Source organism: Populus trichocarpa, chromosome 7 (assembly GCF_000002775.5).
Source record: "Populus trichocarpa isolate Nisqually-1 chromosome 7, P.trichocarpa_v4.1, whole genome shotgun sequence".
NCBI lineage: Eukaryota > Viridiplantae > Streptophyta > Magnoliopsida > Malpighiales > Salicaceae > Populus > Populus trichocarpa.
Genome location: NC_037291.2, coordinates 2967595 through 2983802, shown reverse-complemented (window position 1 = coordinate 2983802; position 16208 = coordinate 2967595). Strand labels below are relative to the sequence as shown.

General features: G+C 34.5%; 1 protein-coding gene across 1 annotated transcript; it reads right to left on the bottom strand.

The window, feature by feature from the left end:
- Nucleotides 1-10366: 10366 nt before the first annotated feature.
- On the bottom strand, nucleotides 10367-11611 carry LOC18101196 (salicylic acid-binding protein 2). Its single transcript, XM_006380668.3, has 3 exons — nucleotides 11166-11611; nucleotides 10958-11068; nucleotides 10367-10856 (listed from the first exon to the last, which is right to left on the bottom strand). Exons 1-3 carry the CDS (start codon nucleotides 11538-11540, stop codon nucleotides 10578-10580), a joined length of 765 nt encoding a protein of 254 aa, XP_006380730.1. The 5' UTR covers nucleotides 11541-11611; the 3' UTR covers nucleotides 10367-10577.
- Between the last annotated feature and the right edge of the window lie 4597 nt (nucleotides 11612-16208).

Below are 16208 nucleotides of genomic sequence, written 5' to 3'. Positions count from 1 at the left end.
TTCAATTGCTTTTAATTTAACCCCTAATTGACCCTAAACTTTTTCAATTAAGCCCCTGATGAATTAATGTTTGAGCCCTGGATTTACGCACCTTTTGCAATATAGTCCTTGGTCTTGGATTTCTTCAATTTAGCCCCTAATTGACCCAAAAACTTCAATTTTCTTGCAATTTTGCCCATGATTTCAATCAAATAACTTAGTAGAAACTAAATTTGACCTCTTAAAATTCCAATCTTCACCCAAATTAGGCTCCAAAACTTAATTTTTCACCAATTAAGCCCCAAATAAAATTAATTTGACCCATTTAAAGTATAATTAAGTTTTTGCACTTAATTAAATCTTTCAATTGGACCCAAATTAATTCTTAAACATAATTAAAGTCCAATTTGGCCCATGATTAAATCAAATTGGCCTATTAAAAATTTAATTATGTCATTGGACTTAATTTTTATGCAAATTCGTCCAATAATCATTTAATTTGACCTTGAATTTTCATTTTTTTTCTCCATTTTTGGGCACAATGGGGTACAATTAGGCCTTGAACCTCTTCCAAAAATTGCAGCTTGATTTCCCACCCTGCTTTCTCCACGTTGCCAACCTTTATTTTATTTTTTTGATTTTTATTTTGAAAAAAAAATGATTTTTGGAGAATAACCCAGAATTGGATTATAAAAATAATAATTAAAATAAGATTAATTTTTGGATTCTTTGTATCGGGGAATCCTGAAAAAACAAAAAATAGTTAGTAGAATAAGTGGAATTTTTGTAATATAAATAAACACCGAGGATACTCTCAGGATCCCACTAGAAGTGCCGGGATCCTGAGAGTTGGTCGATTATAAAAAAAATATATAATATAAAAATCTTGAGATTTTACAATGTAGATAATAAAAATAAATAAAAGACGGTTATTGATTACCGGTAAGCGTTCTTGGGAACGAGTGGATAGGGGTAAATTTTACCTTCCCCTAACATAAGGGAACTCTCAAATCCTAATTCATATCTTAGGTATTTATTAAAATCAATAAAATTAATATGGTGGCCAATCACACCTAAAAAATAAATAATCGGTGGAGACTCCCTATCTTTTTCACTCTTTCCTTGCCTATAGTGATTCTGCCACAACTATCAACTATCGAACAAAACACCAGTATGGCATATTTTGAAGTAATTGTAGGTAGAGAAAAAAATCCCTCAATCAAGGTGATACCTATTAGTTTCATACAGTTAATTATATGAAATCAGAGGTGAAAAGAATGGTTGAGAACAATCATACCACTTGAACTCGGCTATTTACAAGCTGCTGCATCTCTTTTTTGCTAGTCATCAATCCACACCTGCATTTCTAGAAAAAGCTCCATCTGATTTGGCTTCCATCAAAGAACTGTAGCCTGCAGTAAAAAAATATTGTTAGTTAAATATATTTATAAAAAAATAATAAAAAATGGATATAATTAAAAAAAGAATCTTTTCATCTGCTTCACATGCGAAATGAATAGAACGGACCCGTTAGTGTGCGTTGTAACGGAATTGTGAACACATTGGTTCCAGTTCTCTATACCGGAGTGTGATCGTCGCACGAAACGTTCGGACATAATGTGTTGAACATATTCAATCCACATGGATACAGCGGTTTGAAATCCTTCCAAACTGTCACCTCCTTCCAACCTGGACACTCCTTTTCTTTCGCATATTTTCTGTATTTCTTTGCGCTTCGTATAAAAAATTACACAACCTATATGATACAAATAAATTATCTGTTAGTAAATAAAAAATAAAATTGAATAAAAGGATGAAATTTTTTTATCTTTATTCCAATCTTACCTAGTTACAGCGTGATTCTCCCAAACCCTCATTGCAATAACATTGTTAGCTCTATCCTATTCAAATTTTTCTTTGCACTTAAAATTTATAAAAGAAAATTTTCATTAATATTAATAAAATAACCGAATTAAAATAAAAAAATATTTAAGTTAATACTAACCTTAAACCTTTCAAACCATGCATCAATCATAGGTTTCAATTCAGGATGTTTGGAAACCTAATTCCATAAAAACAATAGAATTTCCATCAATGATTTCATCGTTGATGATATGGTTATGGCAGCCTCAATGTTTGTAAACCAAAAATTGCATTTGTTAATTGAAATTAATTTTTCAAAAATTATTAACATGTTGTTGTGAAGGGAAAACAAACTTACATTGAAATATCATTTTTCCACTAAGCCTTATACTTCACGGTAAATGGATCCCACTTTGAAGGGACCCTATCTCGACATGGTGACATCGCACTCGTCGAGCCCGCGTCGAGTGTGGATGCCTGTGTCAGAGGTTTCTATTCTTGGTTGGCACCTAATGAGTCATGGTCATCATAAGCGCTGCTAGAAGAACTAGCAGCGATCATGTTCGTACGACGCACTATTAACTTTCCGCTAAGGATCTACACAAAATAAAAGATTAAGATACCGTAAAATATTCATATTTGTAAAAAAAATTGACAGCACCTTCCCTATATGGGAGACTACCCAAAATCTTTAAACCTACAAATACACAACTATTTAAATTTGATTGCCATAAACCATTTGATTTTATTCAATTTGTTTCTTTGTCATTGATTCAAGAGTTCACTCAACTTGTACTCAACCTAGTTTTTTGATATTTGTTTTTGAAATTTTCTTTTATTAATACATATATTTATTACAGAGTAAACTTGATTATTGAATCTTTACTTTTTTAACTAGAATTTTATTTTATAAATAGAAAAGCTTCTTTCTATAATTAGGTTATATATACAATTATTATCATAATAATATTATATTGTATAACATATAAAAATCAATCTAAATTTATATCATTTACTTTTTAATGAAATTGGACTTATAATTATGAATATATGATAATAATTGATTATCAACTATGAATATTTTAAATTTATTAATGTTTAATAGAATATTATTAACTAATAATAATTAAAATAAATCCTATACATTTAATTGAATTTGAACAACAAAATTGAAAAAATAAATCCAACTATAATTCAACAAAATTGTTCTCATATTAAAAAATATTCCAACAACAACATTCATACAATTATTAAAAACAAAAAAAATTAAAAAAATAATGCAAAATAAACAAAAAAAAGAGAAGAGAAAAAGAAAAATCTTACCTTGATTTCGTTGTGATTAAAGTTCAAGAAGATAAAAAAATATAACAAATTCAAACAGTATGTTAATTAACAAACAAAAACAAAAACAAAGAAGTTAGTAGAAGAAGAGAGGAGAAGACATACCTGCGTGTGTAGAAAAAGAGAAGAGAAGAGAAGAAGTTGAGGAGAGAAGGAGAGAGAGAAGAGAAAGAAAGAGAGAAACATTGGTGTTTATTTGCGGAAGAGGAAGAGAGAAGAAGAAGAAAAAGAGGAAGAGAGAAGAAGAAAGCCGGCCTGTCTATTATGATTTTAAGGATTCTAGTCTTTTAATTTGGGGCTTTTTACTAATGATTTAACCGACAAACAATTAAATATTTTTAATTTTTCCGTATGTGATTCTGTCTATAACATCTAATTAAAATTTTCAATTTTATAGCAAATTAAAAAAAACCCTAAATATCATCGACAATTTTTTATTTCATTGGTAAATTCGTATGTACCAAACAATAATTAAAAGTGACATCGAAAAATGATCAATTATATTGCTTTCTAGAATATACTGACGAACTCAATCCATTGGTCATACCTTATGTATACTGTATGTAGAGTTGTAAAGTCTAATTGAAAATTTTAATTTAATCAAAAAAATTTCAGAAACCCGCCACATATTACTGGCGTCTTTCCTGTCAGAAAAATAAAAAATTAATATTTTAATTGTTTCATCAGTGTCTGTGTCTGTAAATTCTAATTGAAACTTTCAATTTAATTGAAAATTTCCAAAAAACACACCAAATATTGGCAATGCCTTTACCATCAGAAAATAAAAAAAAATTAATATTTAATTTTTCCGTCAGTGTCTTCGTCTATAAAGTTTAATTGAAATTTTCAATTGAATAAAATTTTTTAGAAACCCGCCAACTATTACATTGTAATTTAGAGGTGAAAAGCTCCAATGCTCTCTGGAATATACTGACAGACTTAATATGTCAGTGATACCCTCTATATTGAACACAATAAATAGTGGAATTGAGAGGGAAACAATTCCATTGCTCTCTGAAATATACCGACAGACTTAATCTGTCGGTGATACCTTTTGTATTGACCACAATGAACAGTGCAATTGAGAGGTGAAAATCTCAAATGTTTTTTGCAATGTACCGATGACCTTAATCTGTCAGTGTATTTGTTGGTATTTTGCAGTCTATTGGTATTTACATCGGTGTACAACAATTTTGATTGCCAAATTGTATCTTTATTCCTTATCTATACATCCTACAAATATTTAAAATCACAATAGCACACATAACACGAGTTCTATGTAGAATATTAAAATCACATAAAATTAATGTTTCCTTGTCATTTAATAATAAATTAATGTCATTTTTGTTACATTAAAGTTAATCTTGTCCAGAAATATTACATTATAATTTATGGCATTACACATTTGTGTTGTACAAATTAATCAGAATTGTCTTCTTCTTCTTCTTCTTCTTCTTCTTTAATTTTGTCATCTTCATCACAATCTTCTATGTTGATTTCATCGCTATCATCTATATTAGACTAGGCCTCCAACTTTTTCCTTAAATAGTAGATGTATAGGTAGATGCTTCATTGAGTTGAAGAACGATGAATGAAATATCATTTTACATTTATAGATTGTCTATATGATATTCATTTCAAGCCTCTCTATGTGTTGTGTCTGCAACTTATTGGAGCATATATCTTTAAAGAAGTGACTAAGCTCCATGAGTGCATGCATCTCATACCCCCTTTGGCAATAAAACCTGGTAAGCTAGTGAAATGAGTGTTTGCATAAACACGTGGCAGTCATGACTCTTCATTCCATATAATCTGCAATCCTCCAAATTCAGCAACCTTGATATGTTCGAAGCATGTCCATCAAGAAAACGCAGACTCTTAAGCCATTGGTAGACAAGTAATTGTGCATTCTTGTCTAAGGCAAAACTGGTTTTGGGCTTTGCGACCCGTGACTCATCATAAACTAACTCTATATTTTTACGATGACAAAACAAAGATATATCCATTTTAGCCTTGTTGTTGTTCTTTGTCTTCCCTTTCATGTCCATAACCCTGTTGAAAATGTTTTCTAATATGTTTTTTTCAATGTGCATGAAAATAAGGTTATGGAGAAAGAGATTAGTTTTTCAATAAGGAAACTCCTAGAAAATACTTTGCTTTACCCAATTGTGGGTCAAACCAAAACTAGAAAACTTCTACTTACCGAATTGAAAACCAAACACAATGTCATCGTACTCTGACACTACTTCAAACAATTTTTCACCCTACGGTAGCAGCGGTGCGACATCCCTTTCAACTCTGCCAATAAAGAACTTTTTGTACTTGTGATCTGTTGGCAAGAACCACCGGTGGTAGTAAAAAAAAGATGTTTTACCGCTATTTGTTAACATAAAGGCCTTGTTATTTTCCATACAGTATGGACATGCTATTTTTCCATGCGTGCTCCAACGAAAAACCATTCCATACGCAGGAAAGTTCTTGAAGTTCACATCAAAACTGTCTTTATCTGAAAATTCTATTTCCTCGATACATCATATATCAAAGCCCCGGATGACCATAACTGCTTCAACTAATCAATCAACGGACAATTAGGACCGGGTATGACTATAGATAAAAAACATGAACTCCAGCCTCATATACATCCCAGATAGCAAATTGGGAACTATGAGTATCACCGATTAACAAGAATAAGAAGCAATAAATAACTCGAATGGATTGAATCTGTCTATACATAACCCAAAACACACTTTCCTTGATTCCACTGAAAAATAAGGATACACCCTATTAAAATGTTTCCATGCTTCACCATCGAAAGAGTACACCATCACTCTATTGTTGCGATGTCGCAGTCGCACAAATTAATTACCCTAACTTAAAACACAACACACAAGATAATATAGAGCAAGCAAGGGGTCGATCCCACAAGGAAGATTTAGTTCAGATTTTTATGCTATACGTTATGCAATTGGGGGATTTTGATTTGTGATGATCTAAACTATGAAAGAAATTAAACTAGCAAACAAAATCAATTGAAATCGAAATTTATCAAGAAAACAAACCTTGGTCGAAGCACACATCCACCAACGAAAATTAGAACTGATCATGGAAATGAAACATCAATTTATATTCTGAATATTTATCTCTTCTTAACATTGATTAGTTAATGGATCTGCCATATAACTAACCCTAACCATCAAACAACCACAGTTTCCGCACTAGTAATTTAATTCAATAGCAGCCTTAAGAACTAGATAAGTTGATTAATCAAGAAAACATAAATGTCTGCAATCTATGTTTGATTTGATTGAATGTTCTCCCTAAGATTAATAACGTAGATCCGCCACAATTATTAAGCTCAGTTGCTTCACAAGTTCATATATCACAACTCTGTTTTTGATATCAAACTTAGCAATAGATTGTCTACAATAATAACTTAAAGTCCGCTCTAGCAATTAAAATAAACAATCATAGAAAAAATAAGCATAAGAGAACAAACATATTCATCATATAAACTGAAAAGAAAAGGTAAAATAAATCTCACAGTTCTTGAAATCCAAAGGTTTCCGTGTTCTTGCAACCAAGAAAAAGTGTTTAGCCTTGCATATTTGTTGAACAACTAATCAAAAAGAAGGAAAAATGCATAATTTCGAGTTTCTTAGAGGAGGGGGGCATTTTTCTCCTCTTGGCTGGCTGCCCCCCTTCTCTTCTCTCATTCTTTTTATATCCTAGGAAACCTTAGTCTCTATTTTACAAAATAGTCCTCCCTTAAGTAGACTGTTTACATTTAAGTACTTCAATAACTATTTTCCTAAAAAAGAAGAAATAGCCTTGCATGAAATCTTCAAGCTTTGACTTAGAGGAGCCAAATTGCTGAAATAAAAACTTAGATATCGGTTTAGATGCTTTGGAACATAATTTGGACTCGTTTCTTCACGAAACCTGTTTGCTGGTAGAATTCAATTGTCATATTTGAAAAATCATATCTTCCTCATATGACATCTTTGTTGGCTGAAATTTTGAGCGTTTATATCCATTTGAGTCAGAAATCCAAAACAATTGAGTTTACATCAATTGGACTTCTGTAGCTCAAGATATTCAAGTTGGAATGGACAAAGGTCAACACTGGCAAATTGCGAGATTTGACTTTGAAGGCTGCGATTTCCATACTCTTCCTTATTTTATTTTCTTGACTTAGATTTCCAGAAAGTTATGAATGTTAGCTTTTTAATGCTACTGGACTCATTTCATTTCGACCTCTAGAGCTCACGCTCTGCACAAAACATCGACTGAAGGTCAAATCTGCCAATTACCTCCAATTTACTCCTTTTTGCATCTTTCATCCAAAAGTGCCTTCAAAACATAAAACAAAGAATATCAAGGCATTTTATATATAAAACATAGGCAAAACACTTGTTAAATGTGGGTCAAACTATCGAATAATATGGTTGCATCATCTATCCACCACATCATGTAAATGATGCCATGACATGTGCTTAGCAGTCTTTGGTGACATGAATAACCTTTACAGTCTAGGTGTGATTGAGAAGTATCTAAGTTTTTTTCTATGTGCGATAAAGTCAATTCCCCTACCAGTTTTGGGTTTATAATGAGCATGCCCACATGTTTTACACTAGATCAACTTTATATTTTCAAGGTAGTACAACATACAGAAGTTTGGAAACATGTCAATTTTTTTGGTATCTAGGCTGAGGTGTTTTCATCATGGATTTAGCAGCGCACAAGTTCTCTTTTAGCCTATTCCCTTAAAGTAAAATGTTTCTCGCCCATTTGAAAGTTCTGTCATAACTAACTTCACTCAACCCATGATCTGACTTAACGGTGAACACTTGTGCAACAGACGATAATTTACTATGAATTATGCACCCATCCCATAATGGTTCGTTGAAGTCTTTCAAAAAATCAAAAAACCTGGTCATGTCTACATTAGTTTCTTTATCTATGATTGAACATTGACCGATATAACCCTGATTCATTCTCATCGCATCCATAACCATATTTCTATAAGGATTACTATTATCATCTACAACCTCATGCACGTTGCTAGAACTAGAAGTTGACTCAACCATCCTTTCTACTATGGTCTTATGAGGAACATATGGTTCTCCATGTGCAAACCAACACAGATATCTCTCCATGAACGATCATCCATTACTTATGTAAAACCTGTAAAGAATAATGATGATAACATGTATTAATTAATTATATAAACTAAATAAATAACAGAACATTGGTTTAACTCAAATTTATTCAAACTAGTTTAATAGTACAACTAATTCATTATTAATTATCTATATAAATTCAAATTTCTATATATTTACCAAAAATTTCAACTCAACAAAAAAATTGACAAAATATAAAATGGATCTGTTAAATAAGTCATTATTTAATTCATCACAAAACCCCCAAGTCACAAATTCAAAATAAATTTTATCAATTTACATACAAATATAATTTTACAAAGTCTCAAACAAATCCTAACATGTACAAATCATACATTCATACAATAAATTTCTATGGCAAAAAGCTATAAAACAAGTAAACACCCAAACAAAATATATATACTACAAAAATATGCAATAAAAATTTACATTTTAAAATTGAGTTCAAATAAAAAATGGGTAGTTTTGCTTACTTAAAGTGGAGAATGCTCAATAAAATTTGAATCAGAATAGGAATGCTGATAAAGTGAGTGTTAGGGTGGCTGGATTTGTAGTAGGAGGTTGATTTGCTATAAAATTTGGGGGGGGGGGAGTGTTGTTTGTCGTAGAGAAAAATAGAGGAAGAAGAAGAAATGGAGGAGGGTCGCTCGTCAAGTCATAAATTTAATAATACAGATGAATTTATCGATGAATTTAATCGATGGATTTAAATCTATCGGTAATTTTATCTATAAAATAACATATCATCGTACTTTTTTGGTTTCTTTCTTTCTATCTTTCTTTTTTCTCACTGTAATTCCCTTGATACTAAGGGAATATTTTTGTCGATACTTACCAATAAATAATGCGAGGGCATATTTAGTCTAAAAAATTCACTGCAATCTACAAACGAAAATATTTTGTTGGTGTGTCCGTTTGTATTTGTCAATTTTCTGGTAGTGATTTTTTTCAATTTTCAATTGCATTAATTTTGTTTCCAATAGGTGCAAATAAAAATTTGATTTTCCAAGCTTAAGAGATATTATTTAGTATATGATAATTAAGATAACAACTTAATTTATTATTATGTTATTTTTCTAACATAATTCAAATCATTAAATTCAAAATCAAAACGTTTGATTTGGAATACAACCGATCATAATTTTAATAGAACATGAAAAGATCCAATTGATATAAAGGTACAAGTAATGGATACACAACTTCTTGAATAATGAAGTTGCATTCTATATACTCTATAAGAAAGTGAAAGGTGCATTTAATAAAATAAATGAAAGGATTCTAGTGCAGTGCAAGAGTTATTGGGATAATAAATATTTTTTTAACTAATTTTATTTTTTCTATTTTGTTTTCTTATGCTCATTTTGTTTTCTTATTTAAATAGAATAGTTTTCTTATTTTATTTTTTATATTCAGTATTACTAGGGTTTTCTAGTTTTTTGTTTCTATATAAAAGGTTATAATGACTTTTTGGCAAGTGAAGAAATGAATGAATAATATTAAATATTTTGAAAGTCTCCTTGTAGTTATGATGTTCTTTATCTTTGAAGGTTTTAACTTGTAACAATTATCCTTCGCCCTTGTCTGTTTGTGTGTTAGTTGGTATCAAAGCTTAAAGATTCTTGATGGTTCTGGTTGGAGGTCATAAATAATGTATTTTAGAGCTCAATAATTTTTTATGGTTAGTTGTTGTGTGTTGTTGAATAACTAGAAAAAGTCATATAACATGTGCTTGTGTAAGAGAGATAAAGAGCTTCCTTTAGGGAAAAAGATAAGTAACAACTAATGTATTTTCTTTTATCTGCATTAATTGCTGTTATTGGAAATTTTGTTGGTGGGATCTACGTGGGGAGGCTTGCACAAAGATTTTGTATTATGAATCCATGAAGGAAGAACCTATATAAAAGAGCCGTAGCTACGTATGGTAAATGAAAAGTTTCAAGTTTGTTGTGCATGGATGATAACAATAGTGCAAGCTGCAGAGAACATAATATAACAAATCAAGCAAGACTAGAAATCAATCTTGTTTACTATTCATAATTGGAAAAGAATACAATAAATACAAATAAGAGCAAATCTAAAAATGAAGGCAACATCTATCTCTTCTTTATTTTATTTCAACAGCCATCCTATTATATATATATATAGGCAGCCTAGAACTAGATACAAATGTTGCACATTATTACATTTATAATTAGCGCACCAATTAACAACAATCTATGCATGCTTACGTGCGAACTCCAGAAGACATTGACAGAGTTCTTTAGGCCTAGAAGCAATTGCCATATGATCTGCTGGAATCTCCATCACTTCCTTAACCTCATTGTGTTCAATCATGAAGCGCTGCAATGACGGAACCACCAATAAATCTTGAGTACAAACAACATAATCTCGCACAACCGATCCAAATTTCTCCTTCGTGAACTTGTTTGCCTTGGCCAGACTTTCAAGAAACAATGATCCTGATCTCTTTAAAAGCGTTTGGAGACTGAGATCCTGCAAACAAGAAAAATATATCACCACTACACTAGTTATTACAGTCAAACAGATCAGTCAAAGATGGAAAATCAATTTGTAATCAGATTCATGAGCCGTACCTCAGGGGAGGCAAGGTTAAAAGCAGTGGACTTCATGAATGTCTCATATCCCGCGGTTGAAGACACTACACTCTGCCACCCGTCTGCCACGGCTGGGCTATTTTCAATAAACTAACAGAAAGAACAAAATGTATAAGGGGTTAATTTAAAGTTAGAGATGATTGGTTAAGGGCCTTAATTAAATGCAAAATAAAATAAATTGCGCTACCTTCTCTAACATATACGATGGCCGGTGCTCGGTATCAGGCAAGAATGCTGTAACAAAAACAGCTAGAGAAATCTTCTCTGGGAACTTCTCCATAGCGAAAGCCACGTTTAAGCCACCTAGACTATGACCCACCAATACAACCTTTTCATTTTCAGCTAAGTTGGCCATGAACTCGATCAAGGGCTCATTATACTGATCAAAAGTAACAACTTCTTCCAGTGTTTTTGTGTTCACCCCTGATGCACTCATGTCAAGGGCTGTGACAGAGTGCCCAGCTGCCTCTAGCATTGTCTTCACCTTGTACCATGCCCAAGCTCCTGAAGCTGAACCATGGATCAAAACAAAATGCGTTGTTTGATTGTTGCTATCGCCCATATTTATTTATTTTGGTGATTGATAGTACTATAAAAAAAGTAAAGGCTTTTGGTTTTAATTGACAGTACGTTATATTAATTTTCGTAATGCCTTGATTGTGCATAGTAATGTCGTTGCTTGGTGGTATATATAGAGAGTACCGTCTGTTGAAAAGTTGAAAGTGGGAAATGTCAAGTCACATGAAATTCAACGATTAAAAATATTTTCTCACGATGAAAAGCAGCCATGCTTTCTTCGTTGAAGAACTTTGAATAATATGACCAAGAAGATAACTTGTTCTTGGAGAAGTTAACTCCTCAATACAAACCCAACTGTTTCTTCTATTTTGCTTATGTAAATTCTTAGGAAAATTCTCATAAACTCAAGATGAAAAGCCGCCATGTTTTCGTCGTGGAAGAGCTTCAAATTAATATGACCCTAATTTGAACATGAGTAGTCGTTCCAAACAATTTTATGTATGTACAGGAAATCTATTTCGTTTTCGTAACAGGATCCGTGCAACAATTATCTTTTGAATTAGTTATTTCATAGATTGGAATAATGAAAAGTAAGAGATGTCCGAGTACTCATAACTGGATATGATCACCACATAAGTTTACCTAAACTTAAGATAATAGGACATTTAAGACTAGTCAATGTGGAGATTTTTAAGCAAATCCATAAGTATTTTACATGAAATAGACTTCATCAGGTACTATCCTAAAAACATCAATTTCAGTATTTTAATCTTTTCTGTTCTTTCAAATTTAATATTGTTTTTTTTTTTTTAATTCTCAACATATTTTATAAGTTTTTAATTCTAATGCAAACCATAATAAATGAAAGATATATTTTAATTATGTATCTTAAATTTTTAAATATAAATGATGTAATTGTTATCAATTGGATCTTTTAATTGTTGTAGAAGATTGGATCTCCTCAAATTATTTTAAAAAGTTTCTATATGAATAAGTTTCAAAACTTTAGGAAACATTGATATGTAATCACAAGCTTAGGAGAGTTGAGAATAATTGGGAGGCTTAACCTAATGGTTAGCCAACCCTTTCTATATATATGTGTAGGGCAATATACAATAGTAATGGTGAGGTTGCAATACAAGAGTATGACTACAATATTTCCTATATAGTATATTTCCTATATAGTACATTAATACGCCCCCTTAAGCTGAGGGTGGAGGATCAACCTGAAACTTGAACCGAAAAGCAGTAAATGGAGCAGTAGGAAGCGGCTTAGTAAAAACATCGGCAAGTTGATCGTGAGAGGGGATAAAACGAATTTGAATCTCTTTCTTCACAACCCTGTCTCGTACAAAATGATAGTCAACCTCAACGTATTTAGTGCGAGCATGAAAGATAGGATTTACAGATAAGTAAGTAGCACCTAGATTATCACACCAAAGGGTAGGAGCAGAAGTAGAGAGAATCTACAGATCTCGCAATAGATACTGAAGCCAGATAACCTTAGCAGTGTCATCAGCCAAGGCTTTATACTCAGCCTCGGTGGAGGAGCGAGCAACTGTTCGTTACTTGCTAGATTTCCAAGAGATAGAAGTCTGACCAAAGAAGACGAGATAACCACCTATGGACTTGCGATCATCAGTACTACCCGCCCAATCTGCATCTGTAAAACCATGAAGAGCAAAGGAGGAACTGCGAGTGATATGTAAACCATAGGTGGTCGTACCACGTAGATAACGCAGAATGCGTTTAACAGCACCCCAATGAGAATCTGTAGGAGCATGCATAAACTGACACTCTGTTAACAGCAAAACAGATATCTGGTCTCGTAAAGGTGAGATATTGGAGGGCACCCACAATTTGACGAAACCGTGTAGGGTCAGAAAACAGAGGATCCGGCAGTATGGTGACTTTAGAGGTAGAGATAGGAGTATCAACCGGTTTATAAGAAGTCATACCCGCTCGAGTGAGAATGTCAAGAATATATTTATGCTGGCGTAACATCAGACCCATAACAGTGGGTTGAACCTCAATTCCTAAAAAATAGTGAACAGCACCTAAGTCACGAAGCTTGAATTTTGAACTCAGTAACTGGATTAGGCGACGAAGCATAGCAGAGTTGCTACCCGTAAGCAAAATGTCATCAACATAAACCAGAAGATAGAAAATATCAGCACCAATAGACAAGATAAATAAGGATTTGTCAACCTTGGAAGCAGTAAAGCCAATAGAAATCAGAAAATCACTCAGACGAGTGTACCATCCTCGTGGAGCCTGTTTTAAATCATATAAAGACTTATACAACCAGCACACATGAGAGGGAAGAGTAGAGTCAACAAAACCTAGAGGTTGTTTCATGTAGACCTCTTCGGTAAGTACACCATTGAGGAAGGCATTATGAATATCAAGTTGATGAATCTTCCAATTACGCGAGACCGCAATGGAGAACACTAATTTGATTGTCGTATGCTTAACAACTGGACTGAATGTTTCAGAATAATCAATGCCTTCCTGTTGAGTAAAACCTTGAGCCATCAAGCGTGTCTTATAACGTTTAACACTGCCGTCCACACGGCGTTTTATCTTGTACACCCACTGGCAACCAATGACATTCATCGAATGATGAAAAGGAACCAAGGACCAGGTATTATTAGAGTGTAATGCCTGAATTTCATCACACATTGCACAATGCCATGCTTCATACCTGTCAGCATCAGAGAATGTAAAGAGCTCACAAGCTGGAGAAGGTAGCACCCGGCAGTTGGATGCAACAGAGGCCGCGGCAGACGCTGCTAGAAGAGCAGTTTTCGGCAGCCGCGGACGAAGAACCATCGGATGCTGACGAGTAGCAGACTGATGGGCAGAAGGAGCTGAAATGGGGAGCTGCTGAAGAGGATAAGAGGAGAGATCAACACAAAATTGCAGACCTGGAGGAGAAGCAGAAGGATCAGAGCTCTCAGCAGCAGAGGCAGGAGAGCTTGCTGCAGAATCAGATGGGGATGCAAGAGCAGACCTGGAAAAATGCGACCCTGAAGGAGGTGAACCTGTTCCTGCAAAATGATCATTAGAGAAACATGCAGATGGTGACATAGGGGTAGGGCTGGGTGGCGGTGGTATGGTGGCAGACAGGGGTAGGGAACGGTGGGGCTGTTTGGTTGGTGCTGGAGGTGTGGCAGAGCTGCCGGGTGAGGCATTTTGTGGGGTAACCGGGAGAAAATTATGGGGGATGATCAAGTTGGGCAAGTGGGTGGACTGTGAGGAAGTAGCTGGGGTCCTTGCTAGCTGTTCAGAATCTGCAAAAGGAAACACATTCTCATGAAAACGAACATGACGGGAGACATATATACGGTTAGAGGCGGAATCGAGACAACGATAACCAAGGTGTGAGGAACTATAGCCTAAGAACACACAAGGAGAGGAACGAAAATCCAACTTATGAGCATGATACGGACGCAGAAATGAAAAACAGAGACACCCAAAAGTACGTAGAAAATCAGAAGCAGGAGTACGATTAAACAGACATTCAAAAGGAGACTGATTTTGGAGAACAGGAGTAGGTATGCGATTGATGAGATAGACTGAAGATTCGAACGCATAATTCCAAAATCATAATGAAGCACTACATTGTCCTAAGAGTGTAGATAGACCCTTATCGTCACCAACATGCAAATGATCATTACCAAGATAGGGTGTAGAATCGGTCAGAGTCGCAAGATCAGGAGTAACGTGCTAGTTTGCACCAGTATCCGGGAACCAAGAGGAGGCAGAAACCAGACCAACAGCAAGATGGGCAGAGGGCTGATGACCACTGCTGCGAAACTGAACACATTGCAGGGCTGTGTGGCCGAAGGAGAAGCATAGTTGACAGTTGACATGCTACTCAGAAGATCGGTAAGGAGGCCACTGTCCACCAGCAACAGGTCGTCTGCTCTACTGCCAGTGATTCTGCTTCCAGTCCGTGGGAGCAGAGGAAGAAGAGCCATGAAAATCAAACCTGCCATGGCTATTGTACCTGTTATTGTTGGAGCGCCAGTTGCCGCGGGAACGACCTCTGTTACGATCAAAATAGGAGCTGGTCTGCTGCTGTGCAAGATGAGCAGACGGCAGCAGAGATGGGGTAGGCAGCAGAGGTGGATTTACAGCCAAAGAGGGAAAAGAGGACTTATGCAGAAACTCATGAGTAAGAAGATGGTTGTGAAGGTCCGTGTATGACAGCGGTTCGGCCTTGGTCACGAGACTAGTTACCAAGTCTTTAAACTCACCACGAAGACCACGAAATATATAGAGGTTGAAGTCTTCAAGAGAGAGGGGCCGGCCAGCAGCAGCCAATTCATCAAACAATGACTTGGCGTGCTGCATATATATAGTAACCGAAGCATCTCCTTGGCGAAGATCTTGAAAAGACCCATGGAGTTGCATAATTCGAGAATTTGATGGAGAAGCGAGCGCTTTCTCAAGAGTGCACCAAACAAAAGAAGAGGTCTGACAATCAACCACAAGATGTAGGACATCCATGGAGAGGGAGGAGAGTAACGCGCTAAAAATAAGCTGATCCTCTTGCTTCTAACAGAGAAAAGAAGGGTTAATTGCTGAAGAAGAACCATCAGAACCGTCAGAAACATGAGAAGAAGGACACGGGACTAAGCCATCAACAAAGTGAAAAACACCTTGACCAAATAGATATGGCTTCATCTGTATTCGCCAATAGAGA